General features: G+C 35.0%; 1 protein-coding gene across 1 annotated transcript in view; it reads right to left on the bottom strand.

Moving 5' to 3' along the window:
* Nucleotides 1-18207, bottom strand: part of LOC150082408 (testis-expressed protein 2) — a 187251-nt gene that overhangs the window by 56579 nt on the left and 112465 nt on the right. The window contains exon 4 of the mRNA XM_090380511.1: nucleotides 14802-15492. Within this exon, the coding sequence (XP_090236637.1) occupies nucleotides 14802-15492 (691 nt within the window). The remainder of the gene's footprint in view (nucleotides 1-14801; nucleotides 15493-18207) is intronic.

Genomic DNA, 18207 nt, shown 5'->3' on the forward strand with positions numbered 1-18207 from the left:
AAAATAATTTTGATATGATATACTTGGATTTCAGGAAAGCTTTTGATACTGTTGAACATGGAAGACTGCTATACAAATTGGAGCAGTATGGCATTAAGGGCAAGTTGCTACAATGGATAAAGAATAGTTGAGTGGGAGAAAACAGAGTAGTGGTCAATAGGAACTACTCTACATGGACTAATGTTATTAGTGGTGTCTCTCAGGGTTTGGTGTTAGGCCCATTGTTGTTTTGTATGTTTATCAATGATACCGATGAAGGTATAACAAGCTTAATATCAAAGTTTGCAGATGATACAAAGGTTGGCAGGGTTGTTAATAACAGTAATGACAGTTTGCTGCTGCAACAGGATTTGGAAAAGTTTGGTAGACGGGCTGAGAAGTGGCAACTGAAGTTTTTAACATTGAATGCAAAGTACTGCATATGGGTAGCAGTAACCCCAAAGAAATGTACCACCAATGTGGTGTTACACTCAGGGTAGTGGGAATGACTTGGAGTAATTATGCAGTCAGATATGAAGTTTTCGTGAAAATATGAATGTGAACTCAATAACACAGTTTTTTTTTGGTAATACGTTCCAAGACCTTGGAAGTTGAAATTTTTGCGATATAACTAAGCTATTTATGTCTAAAAGGTCATTTTTATATAGGAAATTGCACTACATTTCATTGTTATCACATGTTCCATTATAAGAATCAATTTTGAAAGCCTTTGTGATATTTTTCTAAAACACATTTCTGGAGGTCACTACCATAAAACAATAAAAACAATTTGCACTTTCTGTGTTTTTGGGCTTTTCTGTTAAGCAATCTATTATAAATGGGTAGTAAACTCGATCTTATTGCATTTGCGATAATATCGATAACTGGAATTCTGTGGGTTTTTACGTTACGGTATTATGGTGAAATGAGTTCCCTTCACTGAAATCTTCAATCGTATAAAAAACAAATACATTTTCAGAATCTTCTCTTCGTTCCTATTTACTTATTACAATGGCAAAGAGAAAGGGACCAATGGAAAGTGCAAGTGCTAGGAAATGAAACAAAATTGATTTAGAAATAAATATGATTAATTAAAAGTACGAAGAAGGGCAAAGTTTGTCATCTATTACACGGAATTAGGTCTCACTGCTTCAACAGTGAATACTATTTTAAGGGACAGTGCATATATAAAAGAACATGTTAAAAGAACATCAACAAATTTAAGATCAACAGTGATCACAAAACAGCGTACAAGTGCCCCTGAGTCCAATGACCATTCAAGCAAAAGCAACAAGTATTTATGGAAATATTAAGCACAAGTACAGTGAACTCCAAGCCAAGTTCGTGGCAAGCAACGAGTGGTTTAATAGGTTCAAGCATCACGCTGGTTTCCAAATCATTAAAGTATGCAGTGAAGTCGCCAGTGCCGAATCTGCAGCTGGAGAGAAATTTTGTGATGCATTGGAAAAAACCCCTTCTAAATCTCCACAGCCCTCAACTTCCACAGCTGCATGCTTATTAGCTGGAGAGTTAATTCTGGCACCAATGCTCGAAAGGTAAAACTTGCTGACATTATGCATGTCTCCTCTCTCTTTTTGTAATTTTGAACACTTTTGCAATTTTTCCTGCATACAAGATAAAAAAATTTAATAAATAATACTATTTACATGTTTGTCGAACATTTTTTTTTTTTGCCTCAATCAAATTTGAGTGCTGCATAAGCATTTAGGGAAATTCAGACTTAAGTAGAGTTCCGCCGAATGCAACCCTTATGCAAATCGGGGAGTGGCTGTATTTGTTATGCATTACCAGATAACCTGCATTTCTCTTCGCCCATTGGCTGAATAAATATCATTAGAAGGAAATTTATTTTAATGTATAGAAAGATATTATGCAATTTTGCATTTGTTCTATTTGGCTACAATATCTAAATTAATTTAGGAACACATTCTTACTTTTACTACACTCTAATTCTTAATTTATTGCCCCCACTTCTTTTGTTGCTATAGACAAGTACTGTTTTTTTTTTTTTTTTTTTTTTGTTTTTTTTTTTAACTTGTATTTTACTCATATATATAACTATTCTTAATTTGTTCAATACCTTATATATATATATATATACATATATATATATATATTAAAACATAGGCATAAAAGTACTCAGCGGGCCATAAGGCCAAAAGAACCTATAAAGACTAAGACAGCCTGTGTTGGTTTACATTGCTACTTCTTTTGTTGCTATAGATAAGTACTGTTTTTTGTTTTTTTTTAACTTGTATCTTATTTGTCCTTGAGGTTGTCACAGACATTCTCTCAGATATGCCAGACAAGCTGTACTTGCTACCTGGGAGTCTAAAACGCTGATGGAACTGATATTCGGGTGACACTCAAGTCAAGTGGACCCAATTTCGGCGAAGTCCGGACGGTCTGTGACAGCCAAATCCTCTGCTTGCACCTTCACGATGGTGGGACTGTTAGTAATCCTGGGTATAACCTCCATGCACAAGTACATGGTGGGTGACTACCCAGGTGTGAACCAACGTAAGCAGGGGTCGAGGTGTGGCGTCCACACCTCATGGAGGAACGCCGCCCCTCTATGTTACCAGGCAGTACTAGGTGGTAGATGACTCTCATCAACCGGTGCAATACCACCACTTTGCTTATTGGAGGCTTGAAGTGGCGGAACCCATGTTTAGTCTCTAGAGCTAAGTTCCGGTCAACCCTTCCCTATCTCTTCCATCATGCAGTATGATTGATGACTTTCGAGGTTATGATGAACATTGTGGCGAGATCCAATATTCCTTACATTTCGAGGGTACAGCTCTAAAACGGTGTTCGCAGGCCGGCCGCGAGTTAGTACACCGGACTGAACCTACTGGTAACTCTCTAGGAAGCTTCCGGATCAGCTAGTGTATAATCTTGCTACCTCTACTCTGCCAGATAGTGACTGGAGGGAGTCCGAGTAGTGTGTATGCGGGGAGCATTGTCGAGGCCACGTTATGTCAAGGATCTGGGTATATTCTTACCACATGTACCCCATATCCAAAAATTTCATTACTTCATACAGCATGTCCCACCTACTTTTTCTTACTATAGAATACACCATGAATTGTCAAACTAATAGAACAAGCTTATCTGCGAAAAGATCTAAACCTCCCAAGGACTTCCTAATTCATTTCACAAATATACGTGGTCTCAATTCTAATCTCAACGATGTCCATTTCCACTTGCAGTCTGCCAAACCCCCATGTACTTTTTCTGACAGAATCTCAGTTATCGGTTGATTCATCTACTGCTCACTTCAGATGCTCAAATTATTCGCTGTATGATTCGTTTCGCCTCAAAGGTGGTACTCGTGCATATGTCCGTTCTGATATTCCCTGTCAGAGACTTGGAAATTTGGAATCTCCTCTCTTTGATCTTCTCTGGCTTAAAATCTCTCTACCTCATTGTGTCAAATTCATCTGTTGTCTCTACCGTTCTCCCAACTCCACTAATCACTTGGAACACTTTGATTTCCTCTCTTTGCAACTTGACTTTCTCCAGTCCAACTTTCCTAACAGTGAAGTAATTTTCCTTGGTGATTTTAATGTTCACAACTCCAGCTGGCTTCCGTTTTCTAGTCACACCGACCCAGCAGGTCGAGATGCTGAGGCTTTTGCAATTACTAATGACCTAGCACAGATTGTTCATTTACCTACAAGAATACCAGACAATCCTAATCATACAGCCAATACGCTTGATCATTTTCTCACAAACAACCCTTCTAAGTACACGGTCAACGTGAGAGGTCCTTTAGGCACTTCAGATCACAACTTGGTGATTGTCTCTTCTCCAATGGAACCTTTATCTCATGGCTATTCCCAACCACGTGTTGTTTGGCATTACAAGAATGCAAAATGGGATGACCTGCGAGACTTCTTTTCTTCTTTTCCTTGGTCAGATTACTGTTTCAAAACTTCTGATGTCGACGTTTGCTCAGATCGTGTCAGTGAAATTATTCTTGCAGGAATGGAATCCTTTATCCCACACTCCACTTTAAAATCTCGCCCTTTATCTAAACCTTGGTTTTCCAATAAATGTGCTAAGGCTGTCCAAGAGAAGAATGTTGCATATCGTAATTGGCTTGTGTCTAATTCTTCAGTTTCATTTTCTGCCTACACCAAAGCTCGCAACAGTTGTAAAGCAGTTATTAATCAGACCAAACTAGAGTTTGAACAGGCTAAGAGTAGAAAACTTGCTTCTTGCCCTAATGGTAGCCGAGCATTCTGGTCTCTTGCCAAAGTTATTGGCCGCAACTTTTGCCCATCTTTGCTACCACCTCTGTCCAAACCAGATGGTTCTGTTGCCACTTCGGCCAAGGATAAAGCTGACCTGCTAGCATCCCATTTTTCTTCCGCTCGTGTATTAATGATCTTGGTAAAACACCCCCCACCATTCCCAACACGCTCCATTCAATGCCTCCTGTGGTCTTCTGTCAAAAGGATATCAGAAGGATTTTGATGAATCTTGATGCTAAGAAAGCTCCAGGCCCCGATGGTATTTCTCCACTTGTTCTCAAAACCTGTGCTCCTGAACTTACTCCTATTCTTTGCCGCCTTTTTTCACTTTCTTATTCCAAAGGTGTTTTTCCTTCTGCTTGGAAATTTGCTCATATCCAGCCAGTTCCTAAAAAGGGTGACAAATCCCTCCCATCCAATTATCGTCCCATTGCAATTACTTCTGCTCTTTCTAAAGTAGTGGAGAAATCAATTAACCGCAAACTCTTACTACCTAGAAACCTTCCGTCTGATCAATGATCACCAGTATGGATTCCGTCAGTGTCGATCCACTGGAGATATTCTGGCTTATGTTACCCATTTATGGACTAATTCAATGGAAAGGTTCGGTGAAACACAAGTAGTTGCTCTTGACATCTCAAAGGCTTTTGATCGTGTTTGGCATAAAGGTCTTCTAAACAAGCTTCCATCTTATGGGTTGCCAACCGTTTTTAGTAATTGGTTATCCAGTTTTCTCTCTGATCGCTCGCTGAGGGTGATGGTAGATGGCTCTCTGTCTTCTAACTTCTCCACTAATGCTGGTGTCCCCCCCAGGTTCAGTTCTTTCCCCCACTCTTTTCCTCTTGTATATCAATGACCTTCTTCCATTGACTGGAAATCCTATCCATAGTTTTGCCGATGATAGCACATTGCATTCAACTTTCCATTTTGAGAAACCTTGTCCTGCTCAATCAGCTTCAACTTCTCGAAAATCTGCTACCAATTCCTTAAATGCCGATCTTCAGGTAATTCTCCAGTGGGGAAAAGACAACTTAGTTGATTTCAACCCCTCTAAAACTCAGTCTTGTCTTATATCTCGCAAAAAGGATTCTTCTGCTCCTATGCTTATCTTTAGTGACACTCCGATTTCTAGGCAAAATGATATATCTCTTTTTTTTGGGATTACCCTGACTTCTAATCTCTCTTGGCACAAGCACATTACAAATATTGCTTCCTCTGCATCTAAAAAACTTGGTTTTCTCTTTCGCTCTCGGTGTTACTTTTCTTCCAAACAGCTGCTCACTCTGTATAAATCGCAAATCCGCCTTGCCATGGAATATTGTTCCCACATCTGGGGTGGTGCCCCCAAAACCTCTCTCAGGCTTCTTGATTCCATTTAGAAGAGGGCAGTTAGGTTAATTAGTTAATTAATGATTCATCTCTAACAGAATATCTCCACTCGCTTTCTCATAGACGTACTGTTTCTGCTGCATGCCTCTTCTACAGATACTTCCATGGGCACTGTTCTTCTGAATTGGCTTCTGCAATTCCAGCTCTCTCTTTCAAAACAGTCCGAACACGTGCCGCCACCAGCCAACCTCCATTTACTGGCCAACTTCAAACCCACAGAACTAACTTTTCATCTTCCTCATTTATTCATTCAACTGCCGTTTTCTGGAACAACCTTCCTTCATACGTATTTCCTGAAAATTACAATCTACAGAAGTTCAAGTCCAATGTCAACAAATATCTTCTTTTGTCTTCTTAACCTCAAACCCAAGCACGGTACCAAGTACTATAGGTTCTAATACCTCTCGTGTTTGGGGTTCACATAAAAAAAAAAAAAAAAAAAAAAAATTATATCTTACTTGGCCTGTCCATCCTATACAACTATTCTTAATTTGTTCAATATCTTATATATATATATATATATATATATATATATTAAAACATAGGCATAAAAGTACTCAGCGGGCCATAAGACCAAAAGAACCTATAAAGACTAAGACAGCTTGTGTTGGTTTACATTGCTATACCCTAGAAATAAACATATAATTAGCAATAAAATAAAAAAATATAAAATAGAATAAAATAAAATGATTATGCAGCTAATTATTGATAATCGTTTCAATCAAATGGTACTATTACTATACTTATTCTTACCTCCTTTCTCCTTATATCAGCATAAGCTTTCTTTTGCACATGTATAAAATAAATAAAAAAACCACATCTGAAGAGAAAATTATGGTTGGCACTCTTTTTCTGTATTATATTCTGTATATTCTTTTCAAAGCTATATGTAGGGCTAGCTGTTATGTTGCCTGCTTGCTGTTAAATTTAAAGTTTAGCATAGATTGCCTTTATGTTTAATTATTTGGACCTAGTTAAGCAGACAGATAGCAATCAGAAAGAGATAGCCTTGCTAATTATTGGTGGGATATATTGAATGGTGTTAGCCCTCGAAAAAGTGCCACTCGATGTATCCGATTATCAATAATTAGCTGCATAATCATTATTTTATTTTATTTTATATAGTTTTATTTTATTGCTAATTATGTTTATTTCTAGGGTATAGGAATGTAATCCAACACGGGCTATCTTAGTCTTTATAGGTTCTTTTGGCCTTATGGCTTGCTGAGTACTTTTATGCTAATGTTTTAATACACTTTGAATATAGTACCAATTATACTCTTACAATAGTAATCAGATTACAGACTGATGTAATGTTCAATCTACAATTGATGGTATTAATCCGATCTGACATACCTTTTACATTTATTCCAATATTTCATAATATTGGAATAGATGTAAAATATATAAACATATAAGACTTTCTGAAAAAGTAATGATTATGCTCTTAAACCCTGTTTAACATAAACATGGGAAGCCACATTTACAAAATTAACATTAATAAAGAGAAAACTGCATTGACATTTTAAGTGAAATCCATACTTAGAGTAGCTGTATCTAAAATATTTAGAATGAATCTGTGTGCTTGCAGTTGTACAGGCTCATAAACCTCATTAATTTATTAATTAAACATTGAAAAATAAGTATCTTCTGTTAATTATATGTAACTTGAATTCATCTGTACATTACTTTTCTTTCAAACAGCTGTTCACTGTATACAAATTATAAATCCGCTTTACCATGGGGGAATTTGGAGAATTTCCCCAAAAACCTTTCTCAAGGCTTCTAGATTCCATTCAAAAGAAGGCAGTTAGGTTAATTAATAACTGATCTCTATCAAAGTCTCTGCACTCTGTCTCATAGACGTTGTTTCTGCTGTATGCCTTTTCCATAGATACTTCCACGGGCACTGTTTTGAATTGTCTTCTTTAATTTCCACTCTTCCTCTCTTCCAAACCAATCTGAACATGTCCTACATCCTTGTACTGTCCAACTACAAACTCACAAAAACAGCTTTTCTTCTTCCTCATTTATTCATCAAAATTCTAATTTCTGGAACAAACTCCCTCCATACGTATTTCCTGAAAATTACAATCTACAGAAATTCAAGTCTAATATCAACAAGTATCTTCTTTCATCTTCTCAACCTTCAACCCATGCACGGTACTAAGTACAGTACTATAGGTTCTAATACTTCATATGCTGGGTCTTCTCATTAAAAAAAAAATATATATATATATATATATATATATATTAATTATAATAATAATAATTAAAAATTTTTTTATATCAACTGGATTACCAGAGTCTGAGTTACTTAAAGGTAACACAAAAAACTCATTACTTTTTAAAATATGGAGGTAAAAAAAAAAAATGTATTTCTATATATTCTATATCAGGGGTGGCGAACAAGTCGATCGCAACTTTAATTTTGGTCGATGATGATAAAAATTTTAAATACACAGTCATCCCTCGATTTGTGCGGTCAAGTATAGTACCAAAATTTTATATTGCGCAGCGGGTTTTGCCACCTGCGCATTATTTATTTTTTTTACGAAGCTTCAAAAATAGGAATGAAGAGCACATTTTGAAAATTTATTTTTGTTTTTTTTGCACGATTCAAGATTTCATTGAAGGAAAAACACATTTCACCATAATAACGTAAAATATCACAGAATTCTGGCTGTCGGTATTATTGCAAATGCAACAAGATCAAGTTTAATGGGTAGTAACCCATTTATAATTAGATTGCACTAACAGAAAAGCCCAATAAACCGGAAAGTGCAAATTGTTTTTATTGTTTTATGGTCGTGACCTGCAGAAATAGCTTTAGAGAAATATCACAAAGGTATTCAATACTAATTCTTATAAGGATATAACCAAACAGAGCAATAAACGGTGGTGTGTTTGTCTGGTTATTTTGGAAACAACTTCCTCATTTGGGAATCCTCTTCATCAATTATACTACGTTAGCTGTTCAGACAGAATATTTTTCTGGTTCGCACAACTTAAGTGTTTTAATCGGTAAGCATTGCTTTTGTTGATTTAATAACTGGACAGTACTTATAAGTTAATTTAATAGCTTTTGATTTAAAACGAATACTACGAAAAAGAGTAAAACTTATCATTTTCATCAAGAGTGGGAACTAGAATACTTTTTTGTAATGGTGAAAGAAAAATGTTGCTGTTTGATTTGCAATGCTTCCGTGGCTATACCCAAAAAAGGAAATTTAGAAAGGCACTTCAACACACTCCATGGTAAATACCAATCGGATTTTCTGCCGAATAGTGACTTCGAAAAAATAAATTAGAACTTAAATCCAGATTATTCGCGCAACAAAATTTTTTCATGACACCTAATTTAGAATCTAAAGCAATAACTGTAGTATCATTTAAAGTGAGTCATCTCCTTGCAAAAAAAAATGCAAAATCATTTTCTGATGGTGAATTCATGAAAGATGCATTTTAAGAAATAACAGATTCTCTTTTTGAAAATTTTAAGAACAAAAATGAAATTAAAAGTACTCTTCAAGATCTGCAATTATCTCAAAATACTGTGATGTGACGCATCGAAAAAATGAGAGCGAACAATTGCGTGCTCATATTAGTATTAACCGCATGGTGCAAGAAAGCCTATGGCTTATGCTGCAACAGCCAAACCCCCCCCCCCGAATAAAACTATAAAAAAACAAACAAAAAAAACTAATAATTAATAAAATAAAAGGAAATTAAACTTATCATCCAATGCGTTTCCCTCACCCGAAGGTACTATCCAGATGACTTTTGAATTTTCCCACTCTGTCAGCCTCTACCACTCATGTAGACAACTTATTCCAGTAATTTATAACTCGCTGGCTAAAATAAAACTTCCTGCAGTCTAATCTAAACATCTCCCCCCGTAACTTGAATTTATGTCCCCTACTTCTAGCATCATTTATAATCTCGAAAATTTCATCCTCATTCATTTCACTGATACCTCTCAGAGCCTTATACACCTCAATCAAATCTCCTCTAAGGTGTCTAATTTCCAAACTCTGCAACACACATATTCGAAGTCTTTCTTCATAAGGATGCCCTTTTGCCGATCTCACCACCTGTCTTTGCACCCTTTCAAGAAGCTCGAAGCTCTTTCTTTAGGTGCGGTCTCCATACTTGAACACAGTATTCCAAGTGTGGTCTAACGTAAGCCTTAACGTAATAATGGGATTATCACGTCCCTATCTCTACTTGCAAAAGTTTGATAGATCATCGATAGGACACCATGTGCCTTCCTTGCAACCTGTTTACATTGCTCAGAGAATTTCATATCTGACTGTATCGTAACACCCAAGTCCCTTTCCTCCAGTACTGGGTTTAGTTGAACTCCACCAAGTGAATAAGTTATTTTGGGATTACTGTTTCCCAGGTGTAATACCTCACACTTTGCATGGTTGCCATTTTTCTGACCATTCCTGAAGTCTATCTAGGTCTCTCTGAAGAAGCTCAGCTTGACAGTGATCATTAACTTCTCTACCAATTTTAACATCATCTGCAAATTTAGACATCATGCCCTCTATCCCTTCATCAATGTCGTTTATGAAAATTAAAAACAACAGTGGTCCTAATACTGATCTTTGGGGAATCCCACTTCTTACAGCAACCAATCTGAGGAATAGCCATTTATCACAACCCTCTGCCTCCTGCCCTGAAGCCATCCTGATATCCATCTAAGGATTTTTCCAGTGATTCCAACCTGTTCCAGCTTATAAAGCAACCGCTCATGTGGGACTGAGTCAAAAGCTTTGCTGAAATCTAAATAAACAATGTCGAAATTATTCCCTAAATCCAGGTCATGAGTGATCATTTCAAAATAGCGAACTAAGATTTGTTAAACATGATTTTTCCCTTTACAAAACCATGCTGAGTATCCTTGAGAATTTCAATTCAATCCAAACGATCCTGAATTCCACCCTTGATCATTGCCTCCATGATTCTCCCTACCACTGAAGTCAGACTGACAGGTCGATAATTTTCCACTTCACTCTTAGAACCACCCTTATGTATGGGAGATACATTGGCACTTTTCCAATCCAACAGAATCTCCCCAGAGTCTAGCGATGCTCGCATAATTAGCCTCAATGGCTCAATGCACTCACTTGCCACCTCCCTTAAGATTATATGGTATATTCCATATAATCTTTTCATATAAACTCCAGGAGCCTTACTGGCCTGTAGGCTTGCAAGTTTTCATTAAATAATCTTGCAAAAATTTCAGTATCATTAATTACATATTTTTCAACTTTGCTCCCACAATTTCCCATTGCCACAAAAGTTTTTCCTTCTGTAAATATCGATGTAAAATAACTGTTGAGTTCATCTGCAATGGCAGCTGGTGTATTTAATACTATCCCCTTCCCTTCATAATGGTTCGATCTGGTTTGTCCTGCTCTTCTTAGCATTTATATATATGTGAAGAATTTCTTATCCCTCCTCTTTGCTGTTTGCTAGTGATTTCTCATAAACTGCCTTTGCCTGTCGAACCTTTTCTGTGGCTCTATTACAGATCATCTTGTAGCTGTTATAGCCTTCAGTACTTTTTATTGCTCTAACTTTTCCATGCCACCTTTTTCTGCTCAAGTAATGTGGCAACTTCACTATTCATCCAACTTGGAACCCTCCTCGTGGAGTATTTTTAATGGTAAATATACATTCAGGGCGTCTGTGATTAATGTTTTAAAAGCATACCACAGTTCAATTGTATTCGTTCTCTGTGCGATATCTACCCAGTTAATAGAGGTCATGTAGCATCTTAAGGCATCAATTTCCTTTTCTGAAATTATAACCCATTCCTTTGCCTTTTACTACTGCTACCTCCCTCTTCATCATCTACCGTAGAACTCCGTGATCACTTCCTGCTACTGGTTCCTCTACTGTCAGCCCTGTTATGTCATCTGATTCATGGGTGATGATGAGGTCTAGGATTTTCTTTTCTCTAGTACTTTCCCTGACATGTTGATACAAATAACAGTCATCTAGTGGATTTAAAAATTTTGTTCCCCATGTTGAGTTTCCTTCCCATTTTCTCCAATCAATTAGAGGCAAATTGAAATCACCCATAATAAGACATTGATGCTTACTTGCCCATTCCATTTGCATGTAGAGGCTTTCGTCATAATCTTCGCAATCATCTGGTCTGTAGCTTACTCCTACTTGCATTATACCTTTGTTTCGATCTCACACCATACAGATTCTATACTATCTCACACCATACAGATTATATACTAGCACGTGAAACATCTGAATCCGGGAAAGCTATCATCGCACATAGGCTGTTTCTGATAAGAAGCATTACCCCACCACCCCTTCTATCTACCCTATCCTTCCTAAATACATTATACAAGCCATACTGAAACTCATCATCCCCTATTTCCGGGTGGCACCATGTTTCCGTAAGCCCTATTATGTCTGTTACTTGTTTTAACCAGCAGTTCGAATTCGCTCATTTTATTGACGGCACTTCTAACATTAATATATAAACAATTAATCAATAATAATATATAAACAGAATTGCTAATACAGTCTGTCCTCGTATAGCATGATAGTTGTGTTCCTAGAAACCCTCGTGCAATGCAAAATCGTGCAATATAAACAACAGGCTCTATGGGAAAAGTGGGGTTAGGTGCCGACCACCCAAGATTGAACACACATTTGGAACCAAAACATTACCAAACACAATAAATAATCGGATAATTTTAATCGTTATAAAATACTTACGTATTTTATAACGATTAAAATACGTAATTAAAAATATGTATTTTTTTATTATAATATAATAAATATTTTTTATTATTTATTATATTATAATAAAGTATTTTTAGTATTTTTTAATACTAAAAAGTATTTTTTACGAATAAAATACGTATTTTATTAAAAAATACATATTTAATTATAAAATACGTAATAAAATGCTTACGTATTTTATTTAAGTATTTTAAGTATTTTTAGGGAATAAAGCGCAATTACAAAACGAGAAGGCATGCTTAATACACATAAACAAAGCTGTGCGCGTATAGCAACTGAATAAACAACACCATAAAGGCCGAGATACACTATTAACACCCCACATTTTAATAAAGCACATTTCTGGGGGTTACTATCATAAAACAATAAAAACAATTTCCAGTTTCGTTTCTGCTAGTGGAATCTGTTATAAACTGGTAGTAAACTCCATCTAATTGCATTTGCGATTATATCGATAGCTGGAATTGTGTTGGTTTTTACGTTATTATGGTGAAACGTGTTTCCCCTTCACTGATATAAAACACATAAATATATTTTCAGATTCTTCTTCATTCCTATCGTGTTGCGTTCGGTTGGGGTGATTCTGCGTTCGACTGCCATTTCTTGTAAACACAAAGGCGAATCGTGCATAAGCGAATTCGGTTCGTGTTATATAAGATAACGTTCCCCTATTTATAAATCGTGTATGATCGAATTCGTGTAATGTAAACACGTGTTATAGGAGGACAGACTGTATTGCTAATTGTGTGTCCTTGTCTTTACAACTGGATGAATCTACGGATGTCAGTGATACAGCTCAGTTGCTTGTTTTTATTCGTATGGTTTTTGACGATTCTGCTACTAGAGAAGAACTGCTGGGTATGGTTTCGTAAAAGAAAGAATTAGAGGTCTTGATATCTTTAACTCATTCTATTGAAAAAATTAAATTACCATTATTTAAGCTTGTATCAGTAACAACAGATGGAGCTAAAGCAATGATGGGGCATCTTAATGGATTCATTGCATTGAGCCAAAAGGATGATAATTCCCAGAATTTTTGAGTTACCACTGTATCATCCACCAACAAGTGTTAGCCAGCAAAAGACTAAATACTAAAAGTGTTATGGACATCGCTTTCAAAATCGTGAATTCCATTAGAGGACAATCTCTTCAAAGAAGACTTTTCAAAATGCAACTTGATGAAAAAGAACCAGATCTGATATTACACACAGATGTGAGGTGGCTGAGTCGGAGTAAGTTTCTATAGAGATTTTGAAATTTGCTGAATGAAATTAAAAATTTTGTTGATCAAAGGGGAGATGATTATCAGCAGCTACAAGATATGGAGTGGTTGTGTGATCTGGCTTTTTGTCAGATTTTACCAGTAAATTAAGTGACCTGAATTTGGAATTAAAAGGGAAAAATAAAAATGGGGGTGACATCATTAGCAGTATTTCTGCATATAAATATCAATTTTTGGCAATGGTTAAGGATCTCAAAGAAAAAAAATTTTACCATTTTGCAAATACGCAAAAATATCCTGTTTTTGAATTTAATAGTGAGAAATATGTTTCTGAAATCGAGAATGTTGTGGACGATTCTGAAACCAGATTCGGTGATTTTAAAACAATGGAAGACATTGTTCAATATATTTCTTATCCATTTAATGTTGATTTAGATATGACACAAATTGCAGAAAAAATTGCTGCAATTTTTCACACGGAGAAAATATTACTTGAAAATGAAATTATTACATTGCGAAAAGATATCTTCCTAAAAGCCAGATAATCAGAAAAAGAGTTTTGGAAATATGTTTGCCAAGAAAAGTACCCAAATGTAAAAAAATGCAGTGAACTTTTAAATTCCTGTTTTGGTTCTGCATATCTATGTGAATTGGCCTTTTCATATTTGAAACAAACAAAGAATAGCTGTGCTCTTATGGACTTGCATACAGAAGATTCTTTACAGTTGGCCATATCACAGTATGTTCCCAATTTTGAAAGCTTGGCAGATGACATGAAGACACAAACTTTGCATAAATTAATTTTAAATACATATGAATTTAAAATAAGAATTCTGAATTGTATTGAATTTTAAAATTTATAAACAACATTTTTCAATATGTGTTGATTAACTTTTTTAACCTTGTGCAATGAAATTTTTGAGATGGTAGATTGTGGCACATTTTGAAGGAAAAAAGTAGATTGCATCACAAATTAAGTTGGCCACCCCTGTTCTATATGATCAGAATTTCTTTCAGCAACAACATTATGCTTATAGAAATAAATAAAAGAATTAAAAATATTTTTCTATTTCCTGTTCTATATGATCAGAATTTCTTTCAGCAACAACATTATGCTTATAGAAATAAATAAAAGAATTAAAAATATTTACCCTAATTTTGCTTAGCTTCTTTTGAATCAAATCAGCTACTACCTTAGATGACATTTCTACTGTTAAAAAGTCAAAAAATAAACGTCCTATTAAGGCATTTAACCATAAAAGATTATTCTGGATTGAACTGCTGTTACTTTTTTCAGATTCTGAAGCTTGTGTAAGTATTGGATTACCACGTTGTGAGAGGCAAAGGGTTATACAATCTTTGTGAAAAAAAGATGCCATATAATGATGAAATTGTAACTGATTTTGCAATTTATTTTCTATTCCTTCTTCTGCAATATTTCCCACTGTAGAAGATGATTTAAGTGATCCAAGATCAATAGACATAGCTCTTTTATGTTCTAAATTATTATCTTGAGTATTTATAATTACAGAAGGGCCTGGAGAATCTAATTCTGCTGGTTTCTTTTCTGCTGCTTCTTTGAAACGACGAAACCATTCATCCTTATCTCTGTCAGTTCGTGAAAATAAGTATAGAATGATGTTGCCATTATCACGTTGTTTAGGAAATGTTTTCTTGACAGGTGACGATTCCTTGCTGCTACCTGATGATTTAGAATTTATACCTGAAGAGTGAACAAATTCATCACTTGGAGATTCTTTTAATGTTTCTCCATTAAATGAACAAGGTCTAGTTTTTGAACCAGGAATAATCAGACATATAGGATATTTCTTGCTCCATAACCTTGGGGGGGAAAAAATTAAATGTGAAAAAGTGAAGAAACAGAGCATATTATTTAAATATATCATTTTTAACCAAATAATGAAATAGACAATTCTATGTACAAATAAAATTAATATCACATTAATTTTTTAAATAACAATATAATAAAATTAGATTATTATGCTATTTTTAGCGTAATAATATAATTTTATATTATTACTATAATCTTATGCTTCTGTGATTTTGGAATAAATCACAGGTGCATAAGATTACCTGTGATTTATTCCAAGGCACCAACAAAGAATGATCTTACAATAAGATAATCCAATTGCTATTAATCTGGAATGTTATAACCATGCAAATAGTGCTTTGGCATACAAGCATAAGCAAAGCTAGTTTTATATTGCAGAGACAATTTAACATGGATTTTAATGCTGTAATGATGCAATTCTAAAAATTTTTCAATATAATGATGCCAGAAAAATAAAACTTGAAACCTTCCCCAAAGCTGAACAGCAGCTTTCTGAAGATTCTTTACTGAGGAAAGGAGTTACAGGCAGAAGGGGGAGACAAACAGAACAAACATATTTTATGCCAAAGGGCATCTCCTTTTATTCTCTTGAAGAAGTGGACATAGAAAACTAATGTATTCCTGACAAGTTTCCCGAATCAGAAATAATGAATGGACAACGTTCGTGGAATTTTGAAGAATCTTGGAGATTAACAATTTAGAGTAATTTGGTTAGTTGTTTAGAAATGTAACTTAATCAAAATTAAATGGGTGAGGTGATTTGACGTCACCGAGTGATGTGATAATTCAGATATCTGTGTGTGTTCAGCCTTAATGTAATTCTTGTGCAGCCTTATTCTATTGTATAATGCAAGAGGGTTGGAGTTGTGCTATGTTGAATCTCATTCTGTGTTAACCATATTGCAGATAATGCTGTATCAATTCCATATGCTGGAATTATCAAAACAAGACAACAGAATAAAAAAATAAATAAATAAAAGGTTAACAGAAAAGCATTTAATTTTAAGACAGATCAAAAGACTAATGAAACTTCAGTATTCTGAAAAATGGTACCAAGCTTGGATTGCTAAGATGTGACACAGGACATATATAAAATGTATTTCCTATTATTTCAAAATGGTATAAAGGTATTAATAGTAAAGAAATGATATAAAGATATAAAATGGTGTAAATGGTAAAGAGTAAACATTTCGATTTCATTATACATAAAGAGTAAAGTTTCTGAATTTCATTCAAAAACTTTACTCTTTATGCTATTTAATAGTTAAAAAACATTTTCCAAAAATTTTCATGACTGACAAGCAATCTATTCAGTCTATGAAATTTCTCTACCACTATTTTCAGGGTAGAGTACAATACTTAACTTCACTGTACAACTGATTATAGAAAACAGATTTTGTGTGTGTGAAAGTTTGCTAGATTTTGAAATGTAAGTAAAGTCCAACAATTGTCCGTATGAAAAACTTTTATACATAGTGCCCATCCAAATTGTAGCAAGATATTTAAGAAATTCAGCATACCAGTCTCCTCTTCTACTGTGTATTTAAGACATTGATGAATACTCCTAAATGGGAACGAGAGTAGCCTTGTGCAGGTGAAGTTTTTATGGCTACGGATAATAGAGAAGTTTTTTTTTAAATTTTTTCTGTTTTATTAACTTAAATTGGCATATTAATTTTTTCTAGAGTAGCTTTATATTCCTAGTTATGATACTTAGTTTAATTTTTAACTTCGATTGAGATTTTGTAGGTTATTACTTAGTACCGGTAAGGGCATCCAATCCACCTAGTTCTGGAATTATTTAGAAAAGTGAGAATTACACCATTCATTTTACTAATCCCCCTCAGAGCCTTATAAACCACAATCAGGTCACATATTCCTAGTTATGATACTTAGTTTAATTTTTAACTTCGATAGAGATTTTGTAGGTTATTACTTAGTACCGGTAAGGGCATCCAATCCACCTAGTTCTGGAATTATTTAGAAAAGTGAGAATTCCACCATTCATTTTACTAATCCCCCTCAGAGCCTTATAAACCTCAATCAGGTCACCTCTGAGGTGCCTGGTTACCAAGCTCTGTATCCCAAATATTATGAGTGTTTTCTCATATGTTCGCCATTTGATGATCTCGCCATGCTAGTTTCCAGTCTTTGAACTCTTTCAAGAAGCTCAATGTCTTTTTTCAGATGAGGTCTCTATACTCGAATACAGAATTCCAAATATGGTCTTACAATTGCCTTAGACAGTAGAATTATAACTTTCCTATCTCTACAAGATAATGTTTGATAATTAGATAGAATACCGTGGGCTTTCCTGGTTGCCTATTTACACTGCTCAGAGAAAACTTCATATCTGCCCATATTATAACTCCCAGATCTCTTTCTTCTTATACTGTTTTTAATTCAACCCCAAAAGTGTATAATTTATTTTTGGGTTGCTAGGTTATTCAAACAGCTTCAACATCTCAAATATCTGCTGCCAATTCCTTATTTACACTTTCTCATTCCAAAGGTGTTTTTTTTCTTCTGCTTGGAAACATGTAATTTCCTTGAATTTTGCTTCATTAAAACATAGCTACCAATCTTGCAGCCTGTTCAAGTCATCCTGACAGAGTGCTGCTTGGTACTGATCATTAACTATTCCAACAATCTCTATGTTGTCTGCAAATTTTGATATCAAGCATTCTATCTCATCATCAATGTCA

The sequence above is a fragment of the Mastigoproctus giganteus genome, chromosome 8 (assembly GCF_048544385.1).
Source record: "Mastigoproctus giganteus isolate SK-2022 chromosome 8, ASM4854438v1, whole genome shotgun sequence".
Taxonomy (NCBI): domain Eukaryota; kingdom Metazoa; phylum Arthropoda; class Arachnida; order Uropygi; family Thelyphonidae; genus Mastigoproctus; species Mastigoproctus giganteus.